The sequence below is a fragment of the Anser cygnoides genome, chromosome 13, assembly GCF_040182565.1.
Source record: "Anser cygnoides isolate HZ-2024a breed goose chromosome 13, Taihu_goose_T2T_genome, whole genome shotgun sequence".
Classification (NCBI taxonomy): Eukaryota; Metazoa; Chordata; class Aves; order Anseriformes; family Anatidae; genus Anser; species Anser cygnoides.
In genome coordinates this window covers 13,788,594-13,815,644 of record NC_089885.1, presented here as the reverse complement: position 1 = coordinate 13,815,644, position 27,051 = coordinate 13,788,594, and the positions used below count along the sequence as shown (strand labels likewise).

At 48.3% G+C, this 27,051-nt stretch overlaps 1 protein-coding gene across 2 annotated transcripts in view; it reads left to right on the top strand.

The window, feature by feature from the left end:
* Nucleotides 1-27,051, top strand: part of GPC3 (glypican 3) — a 148,065-nt gene that overhangs the window by 88,551 nt on the left and 32,463 nt on the right. For both annotated transcript variants that reach the window (XM_067004976.1, XM_067004977.1), the window contains exons 5-6: nucleotides 1,460-1,585; nucleotides 12,519-12,639. In XM_067004976.1, coding sequence (XP_066861077.1) covers nucleotides 1,460-1,585; nucleotides 12,519-12,639 — 247 coding nt within the window. The remainder of the gene's footprint in view (nucleotides 1-1,459; nucleotides 1,586-12,518; nucleotides 12,640-27,051) is intronic.

Here is a 27,051-nt window from a genome sequence, read left to right as displayed (position 1 = left end):
AATGAAATCTGCTGCAACAACTTACATGAGCTCATACCTGCAGATATGGAGGAGTTTCTCCTTTTTCCTCTCTGCCCTCGTTGAGGGAGCCCTGCCTGGGAGCTGTGGTCAGCAGGAAGGTTTCCTTCTGTCCGTTCTCCCTGCTGCTGCTGTGGGGTCTGTGGGACGGGGAGCAGGGCTGTGCCGGGGAGGAGGTGAGGAGCTGGGGGCGAACGGAAGACCCAGGGCTTGCTTCGCTTTGCTTGGCAAGAGGTTGGACCTCCCTCCACACGGTAAGCACAGCGCAAGATGTGACTGTAGGAGGTGCTCGTCCAAAGCACCCCTGAGATGTGCGCGGGGAGGTTGTAGGCTGAACTGGCAACCCTTTGGAGAGGCTTTGGACCCTCCAACCAAACCCTTGGCTATCGGCGCGGCTAGGGACAGACGGGTTGGCGCTTGCAGTGCGCTGGCAGGCCGTGCCGTGGTGGGCCTGGGGAGGACTTGGGTTGCCTCTGTGTGCTGCGAGCTCTGCCTTGCACGGCCGTGTCGCTCTGATCCGGGCAGGAACACAGCCTGGACAGCAAAAACCGAGAGCTAGCGAGCAGGCTGCCTTCCCTGGCTCTGGGGCTGCTTTTCCTTGTTTCGTCTGCCCCCAGCTGGCAGCCGGGAGCTTGGTCTGGAGAAGAGACCCCAAGCGTCCGGGAACCCCAGCAAATCCCTGCTTGGGGAAATGGGAGAGGGATGGAGGGAGCCTGGTCCCTCCTGCACCCCCAGCCTGCAGCCACCCCTCGAGAGCAGCTCGGCGTTTCTTCCAAGTTTGCTCTGCCTGTCACTGCTGGCCGGCACCACGGAGCGTGGGGGTCCCACCACAGAGGGGACCCCCCCAGGAGTGCTCCCAGCCAAGGTGCTGATCCCTCCTCATCGCTCCCGGGGAGGAAGGATGCTGAGAAATAACCCGTTGCCAAGGGGGGAAAAGTACTGAGCTGTAGCCACGAGATGGTGAGGCCAAGTCTTACTTCCTCCAGTCCCTGCTATTCATGTTTTTGTGCTCTTTGCAACATTTACCGCTGGTGTTTCCTGGTGAAAGCTGCCAAGTGCCCCTTTCCTTTGCAAGGGGCAGACCTGGGCTGGGAGGACCAGCGCATCCCATGCCTGCAGCCCCTGCCCCGTTTCTGGCTGCTCTCAGAGCCCTGTGTCAGCCCATGACATGGGTGCAGCCGGATCTGTGGTTCTGCGGGCTCCTGCTCCCCCAGTCCTGCCTTCCTGGGGCAGAACTGTGTCCCTGAGCGTAACCTGCCCCTTTGAATGCCGACTGTGATCCCGCAGCCAGCTTGGCATGTGTCTATAAATCACGCATCTGTGAGAATGCAGCATGAAACCCATCATTACCCGTCTGTGCTGAGAGTGTCTGCTCTGATCTGCCACCGTGATCTTCTTTTCTTCCTTTGACTGGGAATCATTTTTTTCCCCTTTCTTCCAGGGAGCTCATTATGAAGCTGAAGTCTCACAGCAATTTTTACAGCAGCTTGCCAGAATACATCTGCACCCACAGCTCTGCTGTTCAGAACGACACTCTTTGCTGGAACGGACAAGAAGTCGTGGAGAGGTGAATCATGTCTCCCTTCCCCTCCCTTTCCCCAGCACCGCTCATCTTTAGTTAACCAGGTGCGGGAGTGGTCTCTGGCCAGGACATTGCTCATTCCCTTTAACCTTTTACAGAACTGGTGTCCACTTGTGCTGCAGCTCAGGTCGATGAGCAAAGCTCACGTGAAGGGGAGAAGTGGTCGTGTGCCGCCCTCCACTGAGCTTTCTGTGCTCTGCTGTGAAAACCCTGTAGCTACAAGCATTTTTTATTTTTTTTTTAATTTTTGTAGTGTGTTGGTAGCAGTGAGATGGAGAAAGAGGAGAAGCAGCAGCTCAGCACAGCGCTGCTCCCTGGGAGGGTGCACCCGGGCACTAGGGTGGCTCCTCTGGAGCAGCAGTAGGTGTGCAGAGGGGCATGTGCAGAGGGTTTTGAGAGTGTCCTGGTGGTAATGGTAAGGTGAATGAAGGCAGGCAAGAACAGGATTAATAGCATAAAGAGAAAAGAAGTGTTAATAGAAATGGAGCATTCCCTTGCAAAAAATGCCCCTTAGGAGTGTTAAAGAATGTGGAAATAGAACTTGGAAGTGTTTTTTATAATTATACATAAATCTCCTCTAATAACCCTACTTTGCAAAGCATCCTTTGCTATTAAGTAGTTTGCATAAGGGGAGAAATAGAAATAAATTCAGGAAGTTGTGAAATGTTGAAATATTAATTATGACTTCTTGATCAGTAACCTCCGGTGGTAATTAGCCTGCACTTGCAATACTGACCTGAAATACTGAAGGGACCAAAATAGCGTCAATATGTATTTTTAAAAAATTACTCAAGCATCTAACATCACACACTTTAATAAAATGTACCTACTTTCTACTTTGCCTAAGGAAAAATGTGTCCTCTATCTGTACCTATTTCTGGGAAATCTTGAGCTCCTTTTCCTAAGAGAAGTACAACTGGAGGGGAAAAAATTTCAATATTGCCTCACTGGTTGTTAATTTAAAAAAAAAATCTCAAAACAGTACCACAAACACTGCGGTTTTGCGGGGGGGGGGGGGACCTACGGTGAGATATCTGCTTACAGAAGTTTGCCAGGGCCCTGCTCCAGGCATTGCTGAAATCACTGCTGGGTGAAGCAGCAGCAGTGGAAAAATGGTGAGTTCACATCCTCCCACAAATGTAAGCTCAAAGTTATTTGCAGATTAAAAAAGGGTTTTAGACGATAGCCTGTCTTAGCTTTTTGCTGAGAATACCAGTAGACTGTCAAAGGCAGAGATGTCACCCTAGATCTTCTGCCACCAAGCTGTGGCATTTGTGGCATGATACGGCAGATCACATAGGTGCCACAGCATGCAGATGGGGCAAGGCAAGGAGAAGATAAATTATACGTACACAAAGGGGTTACCGTGTTTTCAGCCCTCAGCTGCCTGGCTATTACGTCGAGAATGACATCGTCTGCTCTTCTTGAAGACACTGCCTTTCCACCCCTCTCCTCCTTCCCCCCGCTCCCATTTATCATGCAGATGTAGCCACCTCTCCCAGCTCCTATGAAATAAATAGTAACAGCTCCTTTGCAGTCAGAAAATGTTTTTTCTGTGAGATGAGTGTGAAAACCCCCATCCCCTTCCTGTGCCATGGAGGGAGCACAGCTGCCCTGGATAGGAAAACTTGCTGGCTGGGCACAAAAGTGCTGCTTGCATGGAGGAAGAAATTTGAGCACCCCTGCAAAGGCAGGATGTTTGGTAGGGAGGGCAAATAGACGCACAAAATGGAAATAGCTGTTGCCCCTTAAATTCCTAGACTTCCCTGCCACTTATTTTTAAGTCTTTCTTGCCATGTATTTTTAGCATGTGCACCTGTAATGCTTCCCAGGGTGACCGTCCCTTCTCCATAAGCTACTAAAGCCTGTCATATGTGGCGGTGTTTCTGCTGATGAAACTACAGGATAAAACTCAGCTAAATAAAGCTGAACTAAGGCTTCATTTGCAAAATGTGTTTCAAGTTGAAAAAAACGTAATTAAATCATATCTAAAGCCAATTGTGCTGCTTCATATGGAGCCAAAATGGTCAAAACCGAGAGCTTCAGGTGTTCGGACTTCCCAGCGTGTATCTTTTTCAGAAAGTGTGAGAGGATTCCTGAAAAAAAGGTGCATCCAAGGTAACAGTGTTTGAGTACCCCAAACCACCAGTTTTTTCAGCCTTTTCCCCAAGAGGGAGCCAAGCAACTGTTCATTACATAGATGTTTCTTAAGCTGCTCTGAGAATGCCTGTTATATGCTTGAGCTTCTGGCAGAGATACAGTAGTCCTCCTGCTGGACTAATATGCAATTGTCGGTCATTCAAATTCCAGCTTGCTGCTTTTTACAAGAAACTTGGTGTTTTTGAATCCCTTGTATTAATTTCAGGAAGGTGACATTGTAGTTTGTCCCCTATGTGTTACTGCTGCCGAACAGGGGGCTGATTTTTCTAGGATTTATACATATAAAATATACTCTATGTCGTCATGTTTCCATGTTGCTTTATTGGATACTGGCTTTGGAGGACGCTGACAGGAGAGATGCTCATTCCTTGCACTTAACCTGAGCTGCTACTCCTGTGTTTTTTTCTGAATCAGTGTTTACTCTGTCCTTTTTATCCCAGTGCTGTTACCGGCAGAGAGTGACCGTGTCCTGGACCGGATGTGCTCAAGGCTTTTTCACTGCATCTCATTTCCCATTTTGAGCCTTGAACCATTCTCGGTTTCCTCCTTGCCCTTAACTCTCTCTGCCCTGATTGACCACAGCACTTGCATTTGGGACTCTGAGGCACTGCAGCCAGCAGTGCTTTTCTCATCATACAGCAAACTGTGAGCAAGACTGTATCTGGGCTACATTCTTGTCTCAACCTTGGCTCTGGTGCATCCCACCTGCCTGGTGCAGTCCCTAGTAACCCCCATGAAGTTGAGAGCTCTGAGGACCTGCTTGGCAGAGGGCTTTCCACAGTGTCTCTTGCAGCAGGGATGATGTGCAATGTGCTCTGCTGATGGCTCAGCATCACTCACCCTGCTTTGTATATTTTAGCATTTTTTAAAAATGATTCATTCCACACTTTGTTTTACAGTGTGGTCCTTTGTCCACCTCATGTAGTTCTCCTTGTTGGACCATTTAGTAGCAAGAATTTGTTGTCCTTCCTGGGGTTTGATCTTTGCTAACATTCTCTTGTGTGTGTTTAAGACACGGTGCTTTGACCTGTCAGAAATATCTTGCAAATGCTGGTGACTGTGCAAGGACAACAGATTTCTATGGTCACGTACTAAGCAGCACCGGTGTCTTTTGCTGTGCTGTTGCTGTGTGGTTGAAGAACATAAACCGAAGTAGGAAGGGAAAAGAAAAGGCATCAAATTGTTGCTTTTCAACCTTTTCCAAGTGTGCAAAAATGTTCTATGCTTTTACGAGAAGCCACAAATGTTCACAGCAAAAGCTGCAGGTGGCACACTCCACCCCTTGTCAAGAACTTGTGAGGGGTTGTAGTGCTTTGATGTTTGTGGTAGCTGGTGGCTGGACCTGCTGGATCTTCCTCTGACCCTCTGCATCCCTGTGCACCTCTCTGCAGTTTTTTGGGGCTCAATTAACTGTCAGGCACTTCTCTGAGATAGCAGAGGGATGGATGTACAGACAGGGTGGGTGTGCAATAGCTTAAGCTTGCCTAAGCATGGGTTGTTGTCATGCCCTTCCTTGCCTCCGTTTGTCTCCTTGCCCTGTCCTTCTGCCTGTCCTCATGCTGGTGAGCTGGATTTTTGCTGAACTGGAGACAAACTGATACTCCAAAGCAAAACTTCTTCTGGATCCTGGCTCTGCCTGCCCATGTGAGGGTTGCCAGCTGCAAAGTGAGCTGGGGGCCGGGGCGGGTGGGTGGGAGTGAGAGTTGGGACTGTGCCGGACTGCATCTGCGTCCTAATAGTGTGGGGCTGCTGGTTTGTATGCAGCGCTCAAAAATAACAAATCTGGTGTGCTCAATTGCCAGGAGGCTTTGTGTCAGCACGTGTGTCGGACAGCTAGCTGTATGGATGGGAAACAGGCAAATGAGGGAATATGTTGTCCAGCTTCTCTTATCCCTTTCTCCATACAATGCAGACTAAAAACAGAGGATGATTCCTGTCACAGAAGTCCTGTCTGAATAATTAGCTTGTGTAAATACTTTAACTTAAGTCAAGTGGGTGTTGAGATACTGAACTCGTCTCAGTTTCTGTGGGAGTTAGGCATCTAAATCTCAGAGGTGATTTGAACGTTATATATAGCATCAGGCTTTTGCAGCATTTAATACTAAAAGTCTATTAAAATCTAGATTCTCAGTTTAATAATCCGCTTACAGTAGTATATTCCTTTCAAGCTGTTATGAATAGAATGACGGCAACATTTGCCCGCTGCAAAACTTGTAAGTACATTAAGTATTACTGTTAGATATTGCCATTTCTAAATTGTTCAAGACAAACTTGTACATTAATCTAAATTATCCACATGACTCTTGTTCTCTTTATACCAATTCCAAATTAATATATTTTTAGCACCTTGCCAGATTCTTTTCTTCAAGCTAGAAGTCTCAGATTTCCCTGTTTTTGCCAACATACTGTGGTTTGTTTTAATCATACAAATCATAAACAATGAAAGCACAATTGGAAGCAAGGGAGAAAAATGAGATTCTGTAATTGGAACAAAGGAAATTCCATGCCAGCAATAACCCTTTAGCTCATGAAGGGCTTGGTTATTTCTGGCAGTGCTGCAAAATATCTGATACAATGGAGTCCCCAAAGAGGGAGGCTGTATAACTTTTCAAGCACATAAAACACAGCTTTGTAGCAAATGTAAGCTATAATGAAAGGATAGTAGGCAAATTCAGTTGGTTATTGAGTGGCCATAATTGTTTCCAGAGTATAGCAGAAATGAGGATCATGAATCTTCCTATATTAAGCCTGCTGCTGGGTCTCAGGTTTAACCAATTCTTCCAAAATCTATTTGTCTTGAACTTTACTGAACTGATGTAAGAACGGAGGGGAGTCTTCAGGCTGTCCTTTTACACTTTAAACTCCCATTGTTTTGCTATGAATATTACAGTATTTGCTTTTCTTACTGGAGACTTCACATTTAATAAAAACTAACATCTGTTGCACACTTACTGGCTGCAGTGCATGATATAGGATGGTTTGGAAGAGGCAGCATTTCTCTTTGGCAAGGAACTAATACAGCAGGCTTTTGGAGGGCTCTCACGGTAGGGAGACCAGGCTGCGAGGAAGCTGATATTTGGGAATGCAGCAGAAAATGTCTTTTTTACTTAGGTCCAAATGCTCCCCGCTGAGAGCATTGTATCCTCCTGGTTGCTTTTGAAGAAACTTTCTCAGAGCCGCTGGTGGTGTAAATTGGCTGGGGCACTGTGAACTCTGCAATGACTGCAAGTGCTTGCTGTAGCACATTGCAAGCTGGGAAGGCACCTGAGAACCACGCACCTCACCTTTCTCCTGCTGCCTGCACCCCCGTACAGCCAGCGCCTGCGTTTGGTCAAGGGACGTTGGGACCATGTACCCTGAGTGAAAAGGGACAGCTGGGGTGGACACATTCTCTCTTCAGAGAGGAAGCCATCAGGGGAAAAAAGTTATCACCTCTTCTTGGAGGCTTGTGGACTCCTCCAGGACTTGCTCCCCAGTTGTAGGGTGCAATGTGAGGGTCGGAAGCAGCTCTTCCAGCATTTTGGCTCTTCTTGCCTCTTATGTGATAAGGACCCAGTGTTGCCAGGCTGTGTGAACTTATTCTGCAGTGCTGAAGTTGATCTGTAGCCAGAAGGGCAGTGAAAATAAAAGCAGCTGTGAGTTGGTGCAGGTTTGGAGAGGCCGGTGAGGCTGCTGGGATGCCTGGATTATTTCTTTGGTGGTGAGAGAACATCTACCTTTTTTGCTTAATCCTTGCTTGCCCTTTTTTTACAGTCTCCTGGTCTCTCAAAAGAGGCAGAATTTGGCCAATTTGAGTCCAAACAAGCTCCAGTCCATTCCAGTTGAAAGTCTCTCCTTTTTCCTCTGAAAGGAAGGGTGTTACCATTTTTAATGCTATCTGACTGTGAAAGGGGAGCTAGGGAGTTGTGTGTAGAAGTCTTTGCAGCCAAAAGCAATGGGAGTGTGTGTGGGAAGGTGTTTTATTCAAATAAAAGCCTTACTTAATGTTTCCCACTTCAAAGGCTTTAATGGTTTAAAAAAAATAAAAATTAATCTTTGACAGATGTACACCTCTCCAGGACTGAGCAGACCAGTGGCTGTATGATCGGGACTCCATTTTTAAACATCTAAAAGGGTGCACTCACACCGTTGTGCTAATAGTCGTGAATCTCTGGGCCACCCCCTCAAGGCTGAGTAGTAAGTTGTCATGAAACACAGAGCAGCTTTTGGGGACTGCAGGTGTTGGAAAAACTGCTCTCAAGCTCAGCCATGAAGTCCTGTGACATGAAACTTCTTTTCTTACATGGTAGCCCTGTCTTGTAGCAGCCTGTGCTGTGTTTGTCCCCCATCCGCTCCCTCAAAACAAGTATGTTTCAGTGAGCAGAGGTAGTACAGAAAGAGTCTGCAAAGGATACCATGCTCTTTAAATTGTGCAGCTGTATTTGAATTAATACTTTACAACTGGAAGGCAAGCATAAATTATTTGTTACTTGAATGAAAAACTTACTTTCCTTTTTCTAAAAGGTGTAATTCTTTGTTTGACTTAAAGGATTACTTTCTCTAAATCATGTGTCAGGCGTTGCAGTAACTCATCTCTAAGCCTAGTATGGCCAAGTAGGATGAACACACATTTTACATTTATTGCCATATTTTTAAATAGCATTTGTCATCTTGTCTTCATTGCTCTGAATCAAAAGCCTGGAAAGATTTGCATTTGGACTGGAATGGCCAAACATTCACTGGAGATGTTTGTGGATGGTGGGGAGAAAGGGAGAAGAAAATCCCTTAATGTGACTTCATACTTTGGCATTTACAGTTGGTGGATGAAGAGGGTGAAGGGTCTATAGCTGTGCTACCCCCACAGAAAACCTCAGATCATCAGTGTTTTCATCAGGTGCTCGTCTTTTAAGTTGTTTCTAGTGAGGGCTACCTGACATTTGTCTTTGTAGACTACCATGACCCCAGCAAGAACCCATGCCCAGAGAGCCCAGGCAAGGAAATGCTGCTGACTGACATTGAGGCACATCAAAAAGGAAAAGTATTTTGGGCTTTGCTTATGAAGTGGAAGCCAGACCATGCTCATATTGCAACACTGATATCCCTTCAGTTCAGGGACCCCCATGACAATGGGGTGGACTTCAACCACTGTGCGTTTGCTGTTCAGTGCCGGTGTCGCTGGTAGAGGTGTGTGGTGGGTTTGGTGGAGTGGCACTAGCACCCTGCAGAAGGGGCTGTCTTACTGGCATATGCCGAAAGTGGCTCGGATCTCTTCTTACCTGAGCCGTGGCTGGGGAGCATGGGAGGAAGGTGATGCTGTTGCTTTGCAAACCCTGTGAGCCCACCTGCCTTTTAGTGACTTGGTGGGACGCAGGAGAGCTGTGGTTTTTCCTCTGTGTGGGTTGTGCTGGGACCCCCTCGTTGTCCAGCTCTGTGGGGTCTCCAAAGGCATCTCTATGCCATGTTAGTCCTTAGAGGCCTGGCTGCTTGGCCCAGGCTGCAGAGAGGGGTGCCAGCTGCCTTTTCAAGTTTTTCTGGCATCTCAGGAATGTTCATCCCTCGCTGAAGCTACATTTCAAAGTCTTTAACCCTTGGTTTGGCTGCATCCCACGTGCCTGAATGTGTGCCAGCCCATGCCGCTTTCTGACAAGGGGGAGCTGATATCCACCTCTCGCTCAAGGTCTCGGCTTGGCAGCGTGAATGCAGTGTGTCCTAAAGCACCCAAGCCATGCAGGAGCTTGTCTCTGGCTCTTCAGTGTAGCATGTCCCTGTGCATCTGCTGCTTTGTGATTCAGTCCCAATACGTGCAGTTTGCAGAGCCCGCTGCTGTGCTGCTTCAAATTATGTGCAATGAGGTAACGGGTTCACCTGGGGCCTATTGTGCCCCCTTGTACCTTGCCAGGTGAGAAACAGCAGGCAGTCACTCTGCTTTCCCAGTAGGACTGTGTTAGGTAGAGTTCCTTCTGCAAGCACTTTGAGGTTTGCTTCCTTCTCCCCCAGGCTTGTTCCTTGGGGAGTGAGCTCTGATGTTCTCGTGACTCCGAGGATGCATAGGGGTCTCCGCCTTCTCCAGAACAAGTCCTGTCTTTGGACATGTTACCTTGACCTGCCGTAGCTGTGTTCCTCCCTCCGATGTGACATTGTGTAGGCTACAGAAATCCTTTCTGGCAGTTGTTGCTTGGATTTCAGAAGGGGTTTCGCCCACTCAAAACCAAGCTATTAAGTTTCTTCGTAAAACGGCTTAGGAGAGAGACTGTAATAATTTAGGCATGCACCAAACAGGGCACGGTTCTGCTCCTGCTAAAACCTGTGGGAGATTTATCCTACTAGTTAAATTGGTCAAACCACAGGAGACTTTTCAGCAATGTGCTTTAAAGTTCTGTCAGTGTTTTTTGAATTAAATTCACAGCAACACCAAAAACGGAAATTTCTTTGGCATCTAAGAAGCCACACGCTTCTGTAGACGTTTGTGGTCGGTCGCCAGATGTATTTGTCAGCCTGGCACGGCAGCGTTAGGTGACTCTGTGACAAATAAGCAGCAGGTTTGACGCTTCGTTGCTTCCAGTGCCTTATTCCCCTGCGAAAGGTTGAAATGCTCAAGTATTTGCAGAGCGGGGCCGATGTGTGCTTGCGGCAGCGCTGTCTCCTCACGAGATGGTGCTCTGAGCCCACGCTCCCACTGCCGGCCGAGCTGCAGGGAGCCAGGCTTCGCCTGCCCGTGGCTTGCTTCAATCCGGTGGCCAAGCCTTGCCTTGCTTCGGCCCCCGTTCTACAAACCACTTCGCTTTCAGCCTAGGACGAACCTCTGATAGCACGCGTAAGCGCTTTCCTGAACCGGGAGCTCTTACGCCTCGGGTGTAGCTGTATTTTGTGCTTGCTGGAACAGCGCCCTGGTGCACGGGGGGTGCGCGGTGCTGCGGGGCGCAGCTGGGGTGCTGAGCGCTCGCGTAGGGGTAACTCGTGCTCTGGAAAAGCCTCAGAGCGTAAATCAACCTCGGCGCTGTATTTTGGAATGATGTGAATGTTTCAGGCTGGAGTAGGCTTTATATCCCTGGATGTCTGATTCTCGTTGTTAATTAAGAGTTCAAGTGCAGCCAACCCCCCCCAAAGCCTTCTGCGTACCCCAACAGCTGTTGTGGATGAAGAACCTTGTGCCTATCGCTTTCTCCCCCAGCAGAGCGTTCTCCCTGAGCTGGCCCCACCACCCCTCCTGTCTCCCTCCCCTCAATTTAATCCCTGCTGATGTCCCGCTTCCTCCACAAAGCCTGTGGGAGATGGGCTGCCTGTCATCTCAAAGGACCGTGTAGTGGGGAGGGGAAGGGGAGCTGGCAGGTGGGGCGCAGTCGCCGGGGCTGGTGCTGGGAGCTGGGTACGGATGCGACATGCAGGAGATGAGGCACAGAAAGGAATACTCATCAAGTTTACCCACGGCACCGGAAAAACAAACATACAGTAAAGCAGACTGATGCTCGGTGTTATCTCCGAAATCTTGCTTTCGTAGGCTGTGCCGGGTTTTGGCAGCGTGTGCTTGGGCTGTCAGCTCTTGGAGATGAGGGCTTGTTTTGTGTTTTTACAGTACCGGGGCCAGTAATTGGGGCTGCAGTGAACACAAACAACCCGCAGCTCAGGAAGGCACCAGTGTGCTGCTGCCCTGGCTGTGAGCAGTAAGTGGTAACAGCCACTTACTGGGGTCCCGAAGCCCAGTTTGAGGTTGGTGCAGACACGCTTGTCTCACGTCCCGAGTGACACAAGCTGTTACCCAGGTACCAGGCGCAGGAGTGCTTTCCTCCAAAGCAAAGTATGCTGTGATCCCTGTCTTTCCCCCTTCTCCTCACTCTGATAAATTTTGCCATTCCCTAGATTTGGCAGCAGTGTATTTACACTGCTTTCCTAGTTGCTGATGAAAAAAACTGAGAGCTGGCTTGGCCACCCTCCTCTGCACAGCATCCCTGCAAGCTGCTTGGGGAGGGTGCCTATGGAGGCTGTCTCTGGTGGTCTCAGGCAGCTCTTAATTTGCTTTATGCATGCTGTACCGACATGGTGGTACCCGTGTAAATCAGGATATCGTGTGGTGCAGAGTCCAGCACCGCACCAAAGTCAAGGTATGTTCTGTTGAAGCTGTTACTTTGATCCCCAAGGCTGGATCTCATCAAAGACTGAAATCAGGTTTGTTTGACAACACCTATTTTCCATTAGCAATGTTGACAGCGTTAATTATATTCTGATGCTTTAATTCTTTATTATTGAAATCACACATCAGTGATAGTCATTATTTTGCAAGGGGTTGATGTTATACTAATCAGCTTGCAGTTAACTGGGTCGTCCCACTCATTTTTTTTTGGCTGTGGGCACACTACCACTCTTGTACTGGAGTCTCTGTGGTCTGCCAAGATTTATTTTAAACAAACATGAGCAAGCCAGAATTTCTCAGCCAGCTTTTTTAGGACTCTTGGGTGCAAGTTATGTGAAAATATTTATCCCTGTTGTATATTGTTTAATGTCTTCCTTGGTTACTAATGGACTGGAAAGGACTTCATTGTCCTCAAGTGATCAAGTACATCATCTCGCTGCTTTGCAAAGGCAGAGCAGAAATATATACGGGAATCTTCTGCCTTTTCTGTGTCGTTATTATCTGTTTTATTCTCTCCATTTTGGAAAGGGCTGGTACTTATCTTGGGAATACTTTTGTTTGTACTGAACTTTAAAGATCTCTTGTGTTAGCCCGTCACATTGTGGTCTCCTCTCTTCTCACAGATACTTTCCACATTCTCTCATTCCACAGATACAGCCCCCAAATCACAAGGAACGGAGCAAAAGCTCACCCTGGCAACCACGAGGTGAAGATGAAAAGTCCCGAGCCAGTGATCAGCCAGATTATTGACAAGCTGAAACACATCAACCAGGTTTGTTGCAGGCGTGCCAGCAGGGGATGACTCCAGAGTGGGTGGTTTCCAAATCAGTCTGGCCTCCCCCACACTTTCTTCGGGCTCAGCCAGACAACCCCGGGTGGCTCTGTTTTCAGCAGCTGGGTGGAGAGCAGGTGCTGCTTCGGCCCGGCTTGGTACCAGGCATGCATGGCAGGTCCTGGTTCAAGCCCGTGGGCAAAACAGGAGCCACAGGGCATGCATGGTGCGGCCCTTTGGGCTCAGCCTGTTCTCAGGTACTGGATGCGTCCTTGTGGTGCGCTTCTGGTGGGTGCTCATCCCCGGTACAGTGGGAAGATGGTGCTGCTGTGATATCCACAAGCACGAGGTGCTGGTGTGGGTCAATGTGGCACGTGTCTGACATCAGCTCTTGCTGAAGTCCTCTTTGGCTTTGCTCATGGCTGGAATGGAGGGTCAGTTGTTAGTTTGCTCTATGTCCTTGGATGTCCGCTCCTAATCACGGTCGAAGCAAGTTACTGTTTAATGGGGATGTGGCAGAGCTGGATGAGACCCTCTCTGCCAGGCAGGGAGCTTCCTTCCCACGGTCTCAGACCTGGCATCGTTGCAAGGACAAGCAGTATCTTGTCTCTACCCATCATGCCAGGCCAGGTTAAGTCTGTGAAGCCCCACTGCTGCCAAGGGATTAAGTGACACCTCTGTGCTGCGTTCAGTTGGCAATGGCTGTGAGCTATGTGAAGGAAACTGCCTTTCACACAGTGTGACTGCTGCAGGGAGAGGGTTTAACCTCCCAGAGCTCTCCCACAGTATTGACTCGAGCCAGCCCTGCCTTTGTCCCCCAGCTGGGCTGGGGTCTGGCTCTGGACTCTGCTCTCTGTCACTGTGTAACTCTCAGAGGGGTTGTTTTCTAGTAGGCTGGCAGCTTTGGACCTCTGTACTCTCTGGGAACATACAGCATTGGGGTCTTGCTGGGAAAATACTCGGGCCATAATGCTGTCTTTAACATGGCTGAGCTGCCCAGTCTCCCTCAAGAGAGCTTTTACTGGTGGGGATCTTGTCCGGGTTTGCTCCAGCACGATGCTTTCAGGAGCAGCAGCTTCCCATGGTAAAGCCCAGCTGCACCCCGCCTGGTGGGCTGCGAGGGCTGATCTGCCCGAAATTGCTGGCTTAGCGACTTTTCTGCTAACCTCTGCTTTCCTGCTCCCGCGGCTGCCAGGGGCTGTTGTGATAGCAGCTCCTGGCCGAAGCCCCGCGGGGCAGGCACACGTCACTGGCCGCTGGCTGGGAGCACTGGGGCCACCGGGACCCCGGGAGCACCCCAGCGAGCGGAACAGGCGATGGCAGCGCAGCCTGCTCTGCCTTCCTGCATGGAAAAGCTGTGCCATCTGCCCACAGCCTGTAATTATTAAAGGGGGGGGGGTGGAAGAGAATAGCGTAATCAGCTCCCTATTAAATGGGGTAGAGGGCAGGCTTCAACCTGCAGGTGATAATGATATTTTGCCGTTCGCAGTGAGAAAGTCGCACCGAACAAAACATGGTTATTAGCGCACTTGAAACTGCTGACATAAAGCGGTTGTGAAATGCTGGCTGCCAGATTGGGTCAAGTTAGGTCTTCGCTGAACAGTTCAGGCTGCTGAGGAGCTAAGCTTCGTGGAACGAGGGACCCTGGGTAAACAGAACTTGGCTGAACGCAGCTGTTTACAGCAGCAGCCTGTCTGTGTCAGCTCCTGCTCTGAGAATAGGGGTAAGTGGGTGAACATGGTCAGCTCAGTCGTGGTCTTTTACAGCTCTCTCCCTTGTTCGCAGTATCAGACTGGAAAGTTGTAGCATTGCAGGGAGCAGATGGGTTGTTTTGCTTTCGATGGCATAAACTGTAAGAGTTTGAAAAAATCAACCCCTCCTGTAAAGTTATGTTTGAGAAGGAGGGGAATTGAGAATAAAATCAGGAGGAAATGTAAAGTGACTTGTGGAAGTTAGTTATGAACCTAGCTATTCATGCCGAGGATCAATGCTAAGCAGCTTATATACCGGTAAAGTAACTGTGGATGTTACTTAAATTAGGGATTTTGGGTGGCAGAGCTCACCATCACACTTCTTTTCTTGGCCTACTGAAGTTTTGTGATCTGCTTCACATCTGGAACACATCTCGGATGCTAAAGAGTAGGAAATGTGGAAGGAGCAACTCTGGATGAATTACAGTTGTTTTTCAGGTGTTGGCTTCAGATCTGGGAAACAGTGTGCACTCCTAGGCTCGGGAAGGGTGAAAAACTCCGTATCTACCAAACGCGATGGACAGTGGTTTCTGAGGTTTTGCAAACATTCAGTCTTTTTGGAAAAAAAAAGAGTTCTTGTATTGCTCAGAGTTCTAAACTGGTTTCCCATGTGACTACCAGTATATTGTTTGTCTAGCACAACTTAATGAAATCCTCCCCGTTTTTTTGTGTTGGAGATGCAGGTCAGTTTTCATTCATAGTAGTAGGGTAGTAGGTAGTAGGCATCTACCCTACTACAGGTAGTAGGGTAGACTCAGGAACCATGCTAGTTGGTGCAATTTTTGTTAGAGTTCCACAACATTTTCTTGTGGATTTTTGCCAATGTCTGCAACTTGCTGATGCTTTGGCTTCAGTTTACTTCAGGCTGCTCATGCTGCTGAAAAATGTGTGTTCTTTCATCAGTACACCAAATTTTCAAGTTTGCTTGAGTTTGGCAAATATGTTGTATGAGGGAGGAAATAATGCTTGCTCAGTAGTTCTTATCTTCTCAAACTGAATCTGTGTAAGTGTATGCATATATGAGAAATTCTCTTCAAACTTTTCCAGTTTGGGAATGTTACTTGTGCATTAGAACCAAACGCACAGTGACTGAAAAGAGTACAGAAAACTTAACCCACAGAGAAAGGGAAGTCAAAAAGTTTGCCAGATTGTTTTAGCTTGGTCTAAGCATCTTTTATCAAGCTAAGATAAATAAATGAATGAAGCATGGCTGTCTGAGTGGTGTGTTGTCTCAGGTCAGTTCTTTCTGGATGAGTCACAATCGCTGGTGCCTACTCATCACACCAAAAATCCAGACCACTTTTTTTTCGTGTGCATGTGTGACTGTGGGTGGTGCTATTTTTTTTTGCATTGGTGGGCGAGATGGTTTGTTATTGCTGTATTGGAAGCAAAGATTCCTTTTCAGTTCTGTTAGATGTCTACCAAGTTGTGATTTGAGTTATTTTTGCTCTGTGGCCAGAGGCACGAATAGCCCATCCATAAATATTAGCATTGTTATCTCAGCTGGGAGGCCAAGGGTCGCCTTCAGGAAAATGAGTTGGAATTGGTTCCTAACTTTTATTTCCCAGAGTGGATGGGGTCTGCTTCTGGCTAGAAGGGTTTTCACTCATCCCACACATGAAACTATATTGGAAGCGAGAGGTTATTCATCGTCAGCACAAGGTCTTGCTCAGTTTTTTTGTGACTTGACAGCAACCCTAGGCAAAAAGCAGTGTGCAAATGAGTTATTTCCTCTGGTCACTCAAGTTTCCCCTCGCCACCGGGATGGCTGACAGATGGGGATGACTTCAAGTTCTAACAGATATGTGTGGAGGTGGGAGCCATCGTGCCTCATGTCCCATGTCTTGGGTGCTCTGCTCCGTCAGTGACCTCCTGCCAAGAAAGGCTTGGGAGAGTGGACCTGGGTGATGCTGATGCAAGCACGCAGCTGCGATGGAGACTGCAAGTACTGGATCAGCTGGTGTGATGCTCTTGGATCTCCTTTTTCTCTCTCTCTGTCCTCAGCTTGCTTGTGCACTCCCTGGGGTGCTTGCAGGGCTCTGACACCATTTGCACTGAGATGTTTTCCCCTGTCCTTACTGCACTTACCTGCAAAGCAGCCCAGTGAGCTGGAGCAGTAGCTGTCCCCGTTCTGCGAGTGGGCAGATGAAGCGAGGAGGTGACATCCCATACAAAGTCTGTGAAAAAACAGCATTCCTAAAGATTAAGCTTGGGCCCACTTCTGATTCCTTTCTACAGTTAGATAATTCCTGTTGTTTATCATAGGACTATCTCAAGGAGGAAGAGCACAGTTTTGAAAGAGGAGGGGAAAAAGTCCACTAAAAATGAAGAATAAAATCCATAAAAGGAAAATTAAGTGGGGGAGATGGGCCTTTACAAGATTGAAGGGTCTGGAAACATATTGTACATTTCCAGACACTGGAGTTAAGGGCTCATTTAGAATATTTCAGATATACTGGAGTTTGACAGTTCTTTGGTTTCCACATCAAACAATCTGTAATTTATTGCCCTGTATAGGGACTGTGTTTTTATCATATTGCATATTCTCTAGCCAGAAATCTAACTACCATATAAGCTCTTAGAAAAAAAAAAAAAAAAAAACACAACCCTTTGGGGATTGGAATCCAGGCAATATGCTTTCACAGACCCTGAGAAACCAACTTTGATTTATTTCCTTGGAAATAGGGGGAACACACAATTTCTTGGAGTGTTAGGGCTGCTCCACAGGGCAGGATCTTGCTGCCTTTCTTCATGTGCTCGGTGTAAAGACCCAGCCCTGCAGCGAGATCTGTGCGAACGGGCCCTGTGCTGCTCTTCGCGGGGTTTACAGGAGGATGAGAACAAAATTTTGAAGTTTTATGAGGCAGTAAAACACGGAGCTCTAGTTGGAATTAAAAAGAAGTAGGCAAAGAAGGGTGAATGACTGAAGACAAAATATACTTAGTTTGCAAAAGCATGTGCCGGGGGTTAAATAGCTATGTTTGAAGCTGGCTTGATCAACCAATATATCCAATATTTGTTTGTAGGTTTAATGGCCTGTTTCTCGGAGGCCTTGCTGCTGGGAGAGGGCACAGCGGAGGTCACCCAGAAGTTAATTTGGAAAGAGGCCAAAAGGCCACAACTTGATTGAATCAAATGTAAACAAAATAGGCCTGGGAACAGCGCGATGCCCAAACGCGTCTCAGGCCTTCTGCTCAAAATACAGAGTGTGTCCGAGCACTGGGGACCCGCGATGGGGGGCCACTCTTGGGCAGCAGAGGGTCGGATCCGGTCCCTGCGTGGGGAAACCTGTGACTGGTACGGAGACAGCCGTCCTTGTGGGGTGCCCCAAGAGCTGGCGTGCGGAGGCGGCTCACCCTGGCGGGTGCTTCCAAGGGAGTTGGCGGGTCCCGGGAAAAGCCTTGCCGGGTGCTGTCCCAGCCGGCTCGAAGTGGGGAAAACCATTAAGTCTATTGTGGGAGACCCTGGGGAGCTGAGGAGTTTTCAGGAATATAGTTCCCCTTCAGAAAAAAATCCATGACTTTGACAGATTCCGTGGAATCATGTCTCTCTGTGGCCCGTTAGGCTTTGTGAGGTTTATTATTCCCACCGCATTTTAATTCCCTAGCCAGATAAAGCAGCGTAATAATTAGAAAAATGCACAAACTACTAGATTGTTAAATGAAGTGATACATAATGCTTGTCACTCGCAAATACAATATTTAAGTTGCACCAAAACGAGTCATTGTTGGCTGATTTTCCACTTTCAAATTTAGTAAGTTAACACTACAGTATCTGAAGCACTGTATATGTGTAAGATGATTTATCAAGTCCTCAAAAGAAAAGTTAATAAACACAATAATTGGACACGCCTTTTGTTCAACATTATTAAACAGTTTGTAACAATTAAAATATTAAAACCACATGTTGTTGAAAGCAACCAGACATTGCAATTATTTCTTACTAAGGCTATTAAATAAAATGACAGAAGATTTTTATTTTAATGATAAATGCATTTTGGAATGGATCAGCTAATTCCTCTTTTACTGCACAAAATAATCTGTAGCTCCACCAAGTCTAGGCCTGGTATTTAAAGAGTAACGACGTTGTCCTTTTGAGCCGTGCCTCAGCTCTTGTTAACACACCACTGTAAATGCTCTCTTGCAGCCTCCAACTCCATATGGAAGTGGCAATTACAGGATTTTGCCAGGCCAGTTAAATCAGGGGAAGTGTGACCCTCTCTAACTAGAACATAATTAAATTTTAATGTATTTTATTGTTTGGAAGGTTTTTAAATCCAAAAACATTCTTTCCCCCCTTCTTGCTTTCAGCATGAAGCACTGCTTGCCTGCGCCAGCTATCGTGCGTCAGGGCTGTATCTGCAAACATCCCTGCTTTATCGGGTTTGTTGTGGGAACGCTGTACCCATGGGTCACCCTAAATGGGTTTTCTTTAACAGCCCGAGATTAATTGAACTCGGTGTTTGTGCGTGTGTTTTTAAACAGACGGTAACTGGCTAACTTGTAATCTGGGCTCTGTTTGCTGAAGTTCCTTGCTGGTTTTACATATGGTCTTGCACGACATGGAGGAGCGTAACGGGTGCACTGTTAAGCCCCATGCTTTTACTGCTTGCGGCAGTTAAATTTGCTGTGGAATGTGAGGTATTTCCCATTTTAAGTAAGGAAAGGGTGGTAAATAGTCACATTTCTGGCTGTGCTCAGTGATGCTAGAACCTGGCTGTGCTTGAGGACCTGAGCATCTCCCAGGTGCTGAAGTTACTACTGCTGTCTGTTACTGACCTGTTGTTTTTATTGAAGGCGGTGGCAAAACTGTCAGCATCCTAGAGGCCCCATATTGGCCATTTTCCTCAGAGCACCCAAGTCCTTTGGTCCATCCCCATGTGTACTTTTTTTTCTTATTTCTATCTAGTGAGACTACAGAGCTGTCATTTTTCAAGACAGGACTCACTCCGTTTCCTTGCGGACTTCCATTTGACCTTCCCCAGCAATGAATTTCAGGAACACGTGGGAGAGGAGTGGGAAAGGCACGTGTGAAGCTCTACGTCTCCTGCATCTGTGTGGAAAAAAGAAAGCCTCACCTGTACTTCCTTTTTACTAATGCCACTTTTCTATCTAGTAGTCACTTTGCCCACCAGTGGTGTTTCGCCTCTTATCTGGCATCAAAATGTTTAGCTTGGTTGTGACTGTAGGAGCAGCGAAGTTTTCCCGTGCAGCAAGGAAATCCAGCCCGCAATCCAGCAATACCGGGAGGTTGGGGCGGCTGAGCTTGGATGGCTTGGTGTTCAGATGGCTTCCGCATCAGTTTGTTTGGCATTCAGAGCATTTAGGTACCATAAATAGCATTTTATTGCTCACCTTCCCTGAAATTCCCTCGTTGCTGCGGTCCTGTGTAAGAAAAGGGATTCAACTTTGCCCCTGTGGCTTCAGCTCCAGGGGGGATTGTGTGGGGAGGCAGGTGCCTCAGGTGTGTCCTCCAAACAATGCGGTGGAAATCAGCTGGGGAGAAAAACACCTTTAAAAGGGATTAATTTTCCTTTGTGTCCAAAACAAGCAGCTGATGCACAGCGGCGCTTTAAAACAAACACCAGATATCCTGTACCAGCACCGGAGTTTATCCTGTTGTGGAGGAAACAAACCTGGAGGAATCCTCGCGTAGCAAAACGAGTGGATCCGTTGATACCAAATGAACAGTTAATTACAGTTATTCTGGGCCTCGCTATTCGTCTCAAATATCACCTTGTGCTGTGACTCAGCCTGGTAATGTGATCAGTGGAAGATGGCCTAGGTGGGTGTCCTCTCCAGGGGTCCCTGGCTGCCCATGCATGCCCATGGGGCGGCAGCAGCAAGTTTGGTGCTGCCTGAGGGCTTCTCAAAGCGGGGGTTGCTCCCTCCCGGGAGAAGTGATGGCCCTCGGTCCTTGGCTTTTGCCAACAGAGGCACTTTCTGTCTGCTGAGGGGTCTGGGGGCAAGTTTTCAGCAGGGGGCTGGGAAAAACTTTCTCCAGCTCCTTTTCTTTGAAATTTAATTATTGTAGCAAAACACACAGCCCTCTCTGGAGTTGGTGGGATGACTGGTAGGTCTCTCATTTTTGCATTTCTCTCTAAAATTTGACTTAATGTCAAGGTTTTAAAAATGTGGTCCAGACAGAGGATTGGGATTGTGGGAGCTAATCTTCATCTTCCAGAGCAGGCCTGGAAGGTAACCTATGGTCGTCTTGGCCGCAGAACAAACCTGATGGCTTTGTTCTTTAGAAAAAGACTCGCTAACAATAATGTTACTTTCGATTCCAGCTTGTGCTGTGTAACCACGTAGCAGCCGAATTCTCAAGAGAGGGAAGAAAAAGCACCGAAGTCAGATTTGCCCTGGGCAGGTTGGGCCAGCTCCATCGCGAGGTCCTGCCGGCCGCTCTCTTCCCGCAGGCTTCAGGAGGCTGTGCTTTGGTGTGCACGAGGTGTTTGTGAGCTGTGCCACCTGCAAGGGACCGAGAGCTGTACCCGTGCACCAGGGTTCAGGGAGCGGGAGATGCTCCTGGGACCTCTCCCAGTGCTCTGTCCCACTTCGAAGGCAGCTGCCAGCATAGACTGCTGCAGCCCCGTGAGCTTTCAGCCAAGCCACGCTGCTGTCAGAAAGAGAAAGAAGTTCTGTATGTTTTAGGTAACGAACGATTTGTAATCTTGCTCCTTTTGTTACACCTGCTGACAAAGCAGCTGGTTGTAATTAGGCAGGTCTCTGCTCTGGCAAACCCTTTCCCTTGTCAATAAGGCTGCTTTAACCTGTGTGTGTCCGTGCACGTGTAAATAGCCGTCATGGCTCAGGAAGACTTTGTCAGTTAATGCTGTTGCTCTTTAAACTTCTTAGCTTGCTTTTGACATGTAACTAACTGCAAAGGCCGGGTTATATTTTAGCACTCTTGCTGTTGTAGCGTGTGCTGCAATAAATGGCCTTTGCGGCACATAAAACATGAGAGCAAACAGGGAAGGTTAGGTTGCAGCAATATTTATTGTCTATGGCCTTGCTTGGCTGTATTGTGAGGGAACAGTATTTAAAAGAAGAAAATGTGCTCAGCTGTTTTTTTCTGAGGACACATGTAAGAAGATGCTGTCTTGCGGAGCACTGTCAGCAAGGGGAGCTGAGGGACAGCTGGCTGAGGATGGGTGCCCTGTAATCAAGACCTATCATGATGGGCAGGAAATTACTTTTTATTCTTGGCAGGACCCTTCAAGTGCCTCCTGCCTGTGAGTGGGGAAGGAGTGCGTTGACCTTTTCGGGCAGCGCATTGCTCCTAAACGTGGAGGGTGAGACTTGTGTAGGTACATTTCAGGGCTTCCTCTGCAAGTGTTGGGTCTCTCTGGGGGAGGGTATAAAGTCACCGGTTTTAAATCTAATTTAAATGGTGAGCTGTGTCAGCTGGTGGCTGTGTATCTGTGTGGGAGAATCACCCCAGGCAGGGCTCCTCTTGCCTGCTGCTCTCCCCAGGATACTGAATCTTGCAGGCTCTGCTTTTGGTGGATACTTTAAGTAATGGTGATAAATTGCACCCCAGTGCATCAGCAGTGTCCGTGATGGACCCTGGATGTTTCCTCTTGTTTGTAGGCCTATCCTAGGAGGCAGATGCCAGTACTGACACTTGAAAAGCTGTGTTTCTGAAGTTACATTTTCTCCTCTTTGGGTTTCAACAAGCAGCAGCCGTGCTCTGAGTGCAGAGGAGTGTGGTGACCTTGCCCAGGAGCCAGCCCAGCCATCAGCCGTTAATTAGGGACCATGGAGGCTGGAGACCCCCCGTTCCTGGGATTACTTCTGGTCTGGTTTGTCTCAGTCGAGTGCCTGTTTAATGTGAAGTGCATAAATACTTGTGGCAGCCGGGCCTGGGGCCCTGAGCTCCCCGCTCCAGCTGGGCGCCTTCTCCAGCAGTGCTGGCCCCGTCCTGCCTGCAGAGCCCTGCTCCCGTGTCCCAGCTCTGCCTTCTGCACGGGGCTGATGGACAGAACGGAGGCTGGCAGATGGCAGAGGTGGCCCCCAAACTCCTAAGTGCATGTCCAGGGCTCAGCAAGGCACCAATTGCCCTGGTGTGTCCTCAGGAGGGAAGGCCGGCTGCTCTCTCTTCCCATGGCAAATACCCCCAATCTTGTTAGCTATGGGTCTTTCTCCTCCTGCATGATTTAAATCTCTGCTGAAATCAACAGCTCGGTAATTACCCTTGCACTAGGGTTCTCTTGTCTGGTAGGAGGTAAGTGGCTGGCGAGGTGGTTGTTGGGTCCCCTGTGGCAGCCTTGTGGAGCTGGGGATGCTCAGCAGAGCTGTTTGCAGTTGCTTTTGGAGCTTTCAGGGCCTTGGGACTAAACAAATGCAAAAATAAAGCTAAAAAGAGCAGCCCCTGGGAGGGCAGGGTACCCCTTGGGGTGTGGCAGTCATGGGGAGGGGGGGTGTATTCTGGCAGCAACCTCTGTACAAGACAACATTGTGCACAAAAATACATGATTTGAGAATTCCCTCTCTGCTGGGAGCTTTTAGGGAAAAAGGGGAAGCTGCTGGGACAGATTTGTTTGTGGAGTGGCAGAAGGAGAAGGGGAAAAAAAAAAAAACCCTTCCGACACAGCTCTCAGCTTGCTGTTTCTTACCTGGTGCCAAGGACGAGATGTCTTCTCTCAGGCAGCCCCAGCAGACGTCGCTGACAGCCGGAGAGCAGCCACGTGTGCCGGAGCCTGAGCCAAGAGGAAATCTCTCAGCCGCTCTGACGTGAGCGGGGCTGGGCTGGCTGGCGGGTGGGTGAGGGTGGCAGGGACCCACACTGTGCTGCGCGCCTGCCTCGGGCATGCCGGTCCCCTTCCCAGAGAGTCGTTTTTAGCAGGTGGCTCAGGGTAGGATAGTGGTACAACACCAACCCATCTTCCTAGGTGCTCTGGTGTGGGACTGCGCTGTACCGAAGCCCAGATGTGTGGTTGAGAGGTAAAAGCACCACGCTCTGAAGCTGTGCGTATGCATCCGCCTTGTGTTTTTTGTACCCATCACTTAAACTGGGCGCTGGCCTGTGGTGGAACATCCTGACCTCAGGTAACAAAAGGCTGAGGGCGCCTTCCTTCGAGGCCATCTCTGCTTTGATATCTGAATGACGTGATGGTGATGAGGTGGTTGTCTCCACCTCTATCTCTGTATTGTTCCTTGTGCTCCTGCCCTGTCACTGCTTGTTGTCTGATCTTTTATCTTTTTGGTGACGTGTGTTTTAGGATTTTCTGAGTGCCTTTTGGATGGCATAGCAGGGTTCTGCTGCAACACAACTAAACAAATATGGAAAATATGGATAATAGCAGTGGATAGGTCCTGGCCCACATAGGCTCCCACACCCCTCCTTTGCTCAGTTGCCAACCCCCTGAGGGGTGGCTGCTTGGCAGGTGGACAGATTGGTCCATGTTCCCCTGTCTAGTGATGTAGAGTGGTTGGGCAGGAGAAGGGAAGTCATCTCCTACTGTGGATGGTGGTAGGAGAAGGATAAACTTTGTTGGGGAGAAGAAGCAGGAACACGATATCACTGAAGAAACAGCATGGGAAGCGGTTGAGGCATACATTGCTTGCAGCTAGCAAGGAAAGGAGCATCTTTGCAATGCTTTTTCTACCCGCTGGCTCTGGTGGGTGAGCAATCCCTTGCCAGGCATAGATGGGTATCTGCCTGCTGGGGGCATCACTCTGTGACCCCCTTTCATTCTTCCAGGCAGTCTGAAAGCCCACTGCAGTGCTCTTGAGATACCAGCTCTTTCCCTCACGCAGGTTTAACAGTCCACCTGTGGGATTAATGTGGTGTTCTGCTCCCATTTACCCAGATACAGGTGTTGTCAGCACAAATGTTCACCTGGGTTGTGCACCAAATGTGCTCAGTGAACCAGTGATGTAGCAGGAGGCGCTTTGGTACAAGTGGCACCAAATCTGGAGCAGATACGGGCCCTGTAGCAGAGACTGAGCAAATGATGCAGGTCAGCCCAGCAAAGTGAAGAAGAGCTGCAGTATTTTTGTGTTGTTGGTTTGCTTTTTCTGCAGAAAAAAAAAAAAAAAGCCTCATTCTTACCTTAGTTCTAGAGAACTGCTAACTTGTAGGAGTCCTATTCTGGCAGGAAAAGATTCAGACAGACGCCAACAAGGTGCTGAAACATTATCTACTACCTGATGCGACTGTGTTAAGTTAATGATTGGTTTTGGAGTTTGAAAGAGACCTGTGTTTAATGGGGGTGGAAGGAGGTCTGTAGGAAGGGATGGTGAAGTGATGGTTTGTGATCAGGAACACAAAGGAGAAGAAGGAACAGCAGCAGCATCTCACACGGAGCATTTCTGCAGCGTTGGCATCGATGTGGGGCTCAGGGCACAAGCTGGGAGCAGATGGGGAGTCCCCAGGTCCTCAGCAGGCTGGGCTGGACCCCACAGCCCCGCTTGGCATTGTGCTGTTCTGGTCCTTCCGACTGCTGCACAAAAACAAGCCATAAATAGCTGCGTGGGGAAGGAACTGCCTATAAGGTGAATGAGCTGATCGTAAAGCCCGGGTAATCTCTTTTTCGTGTGTGCCCTGTGATGAACGAGCATTCGTTGGGGCCAGGGAAGTGACACCTCCCGTACTGAGGGAGAAGCAGGCAGGAGCCCGTCCTGGTGCCAGGGAGGGCTTAAACCTCCGCGCCTGCAGGAGCATCCTGTCCCGGGCACCGGCCAGCAGTCACCAAGCTGCAGCAATTCATAACGGCTTGGCAGCCCCTTCTGCTGCTGACAGAGATTTACTGTCCAGTGTGGACTCATTTTAATTACTGCCAGCGTTTAGGGGTCTTTATCTGTCTTCTTTTACCCATAGGGATATTGTCAGTTTTGATAGCTAATCTAAAGTTAAGCTGATGATCCATAAAGTAGGGCAACCCTTTGGCCAATAATTCAGTGCTGTCACCAGCTTCTTGGTGCTATCAGGAGAGTGACCAGAAAACCTGATTTACTGACAGCTGAGTGTCTTTTCTGGAGCCTGTGAAGGTAGTAAAGGGGGTCCTGCTGTGCTGGTGGACCCAAGGTGAGCGTGGCGGGGAATTCTTCCTATTCCAGGAAACAGCATTTTGAGGGGCCTACTAAAAGTAGAGTAAAATGCTTCTGTGTCTGGAGAGCGTGATACAGACTCTGAGCCCTCCTTGCCCTGAGGAGGAGTGTGGTGCTGGCTGGGACCTGGTTTGCTGAGTATTGCTTCAGGTTTTTGAGGTGGTTTGAAGCAGGCAGCACAGGGAAGTGCAGAATTTGCTTTTCAAGCAGCTGATAAAACAGCTGACATGCCCAACGCATTGTTTTTCTAAGCACTGAAAATGGCTTTTCCAGGTCCAAAGCCTACCTCCAGTTTATTAACATTTGATAAGCAATTGCTCCTTGTTGTGCTGAGCTTGAAATAGGAGTACAATTAGGAACAGGTTTCTTCTCTGCCTCATCCGCACTGCCAAGATGTATCCAACCAGAAGGGCCATAACAAAACCGCCAGTTTGACTGTCCTGCTGCTGAAATGGGCTCTTCTGTCCGTGGGCTAACGTTGTTGAAAGGGCAGCGATGCCTGTTTGTGCGTGCACACATGCACTCAATCTTGCAGGGCAGAAGTACGGATCCTGGTATTTACAATTTACAAAGCTTTAAATTCCCTTATTTTTAGTGGCATTTGGTACTTGGTGCCAGGGAACATTGAATTTTTCTGTAATACGCGTTGTGTTTTGTTGCTGTCCAAGACAGAGAAAGCTCTCTAGAGCTCAGAAAGAAGCAAGTAAAATTGATGCTATTGATGTCGCATCGAGTTTCGGCTTGTGCATGCTCCTGTGCTGCCAAGGCAGCCTGTCCACAGAAGGGATGGAAAGGAACGGAGCTGGGAAATAGGAAAGCAGAGGGGAGGGCATCAACGCATCCAATGATGAGGGTTGGTTAAATAATAAAGAAAATATTTGCTAATAAAAGATAATTTTTTCCATGCTATTTCTAGGGCTAATAAGCAAAGGAAGTGGAGAGAATCGATTCTCCCTGTTGCATGCTTGTGCGTGATCAGGCCACAAAATTCAAAACACATGAGTTTTTGAAAAGTCCACAACTTTAGGCTTTTAAAATGGGTTCCTTGCCTTGATTCTCGCTTGTGATCAGATAATGACCTTCGTAAGCAAAACAGCCCCAGCTGTATTTCATAATGGGAATATACTTCTGTACATTGTAATGAGCTGTTAACAGGGAACAGTATCGTGTGAAAATCTGCACTTTTCCCATGATGCTGCCCTGATTTAAAAGCCACCCATAAATTATTCAGTGTTGCAAATTTAAAGGTTAGGATTGGCTATAAGATATATCCCCTTTCCTCCCCCCCCCCAACAATGTTTTCAGCAGACTGGAATTTAAAATGGAAAAACCTGACCTAATGGGAATCTCAGGGGTTGTGTGGGAAGTACGGAAGTATGGTGGCCTTTGTGTTGGGTGTCGGAAAGCATGTGGTCGGAGTAGGCGACTTACATAATGCGAGGAGAAAGAACAGCGTTGCTCCTTCAACACTCTTTCTTACCAAGGCTCCTGAAGGATGGCATCCAAAATTTTGCGGGCAGTCCTGAGTTGGTGGCTTGAGTCGAGTTTCTGAAAGGTTTCTAGCAGAGCCAGAGGTTGGCTTTCACTGCTGGGTTTGGTTCCCGGGG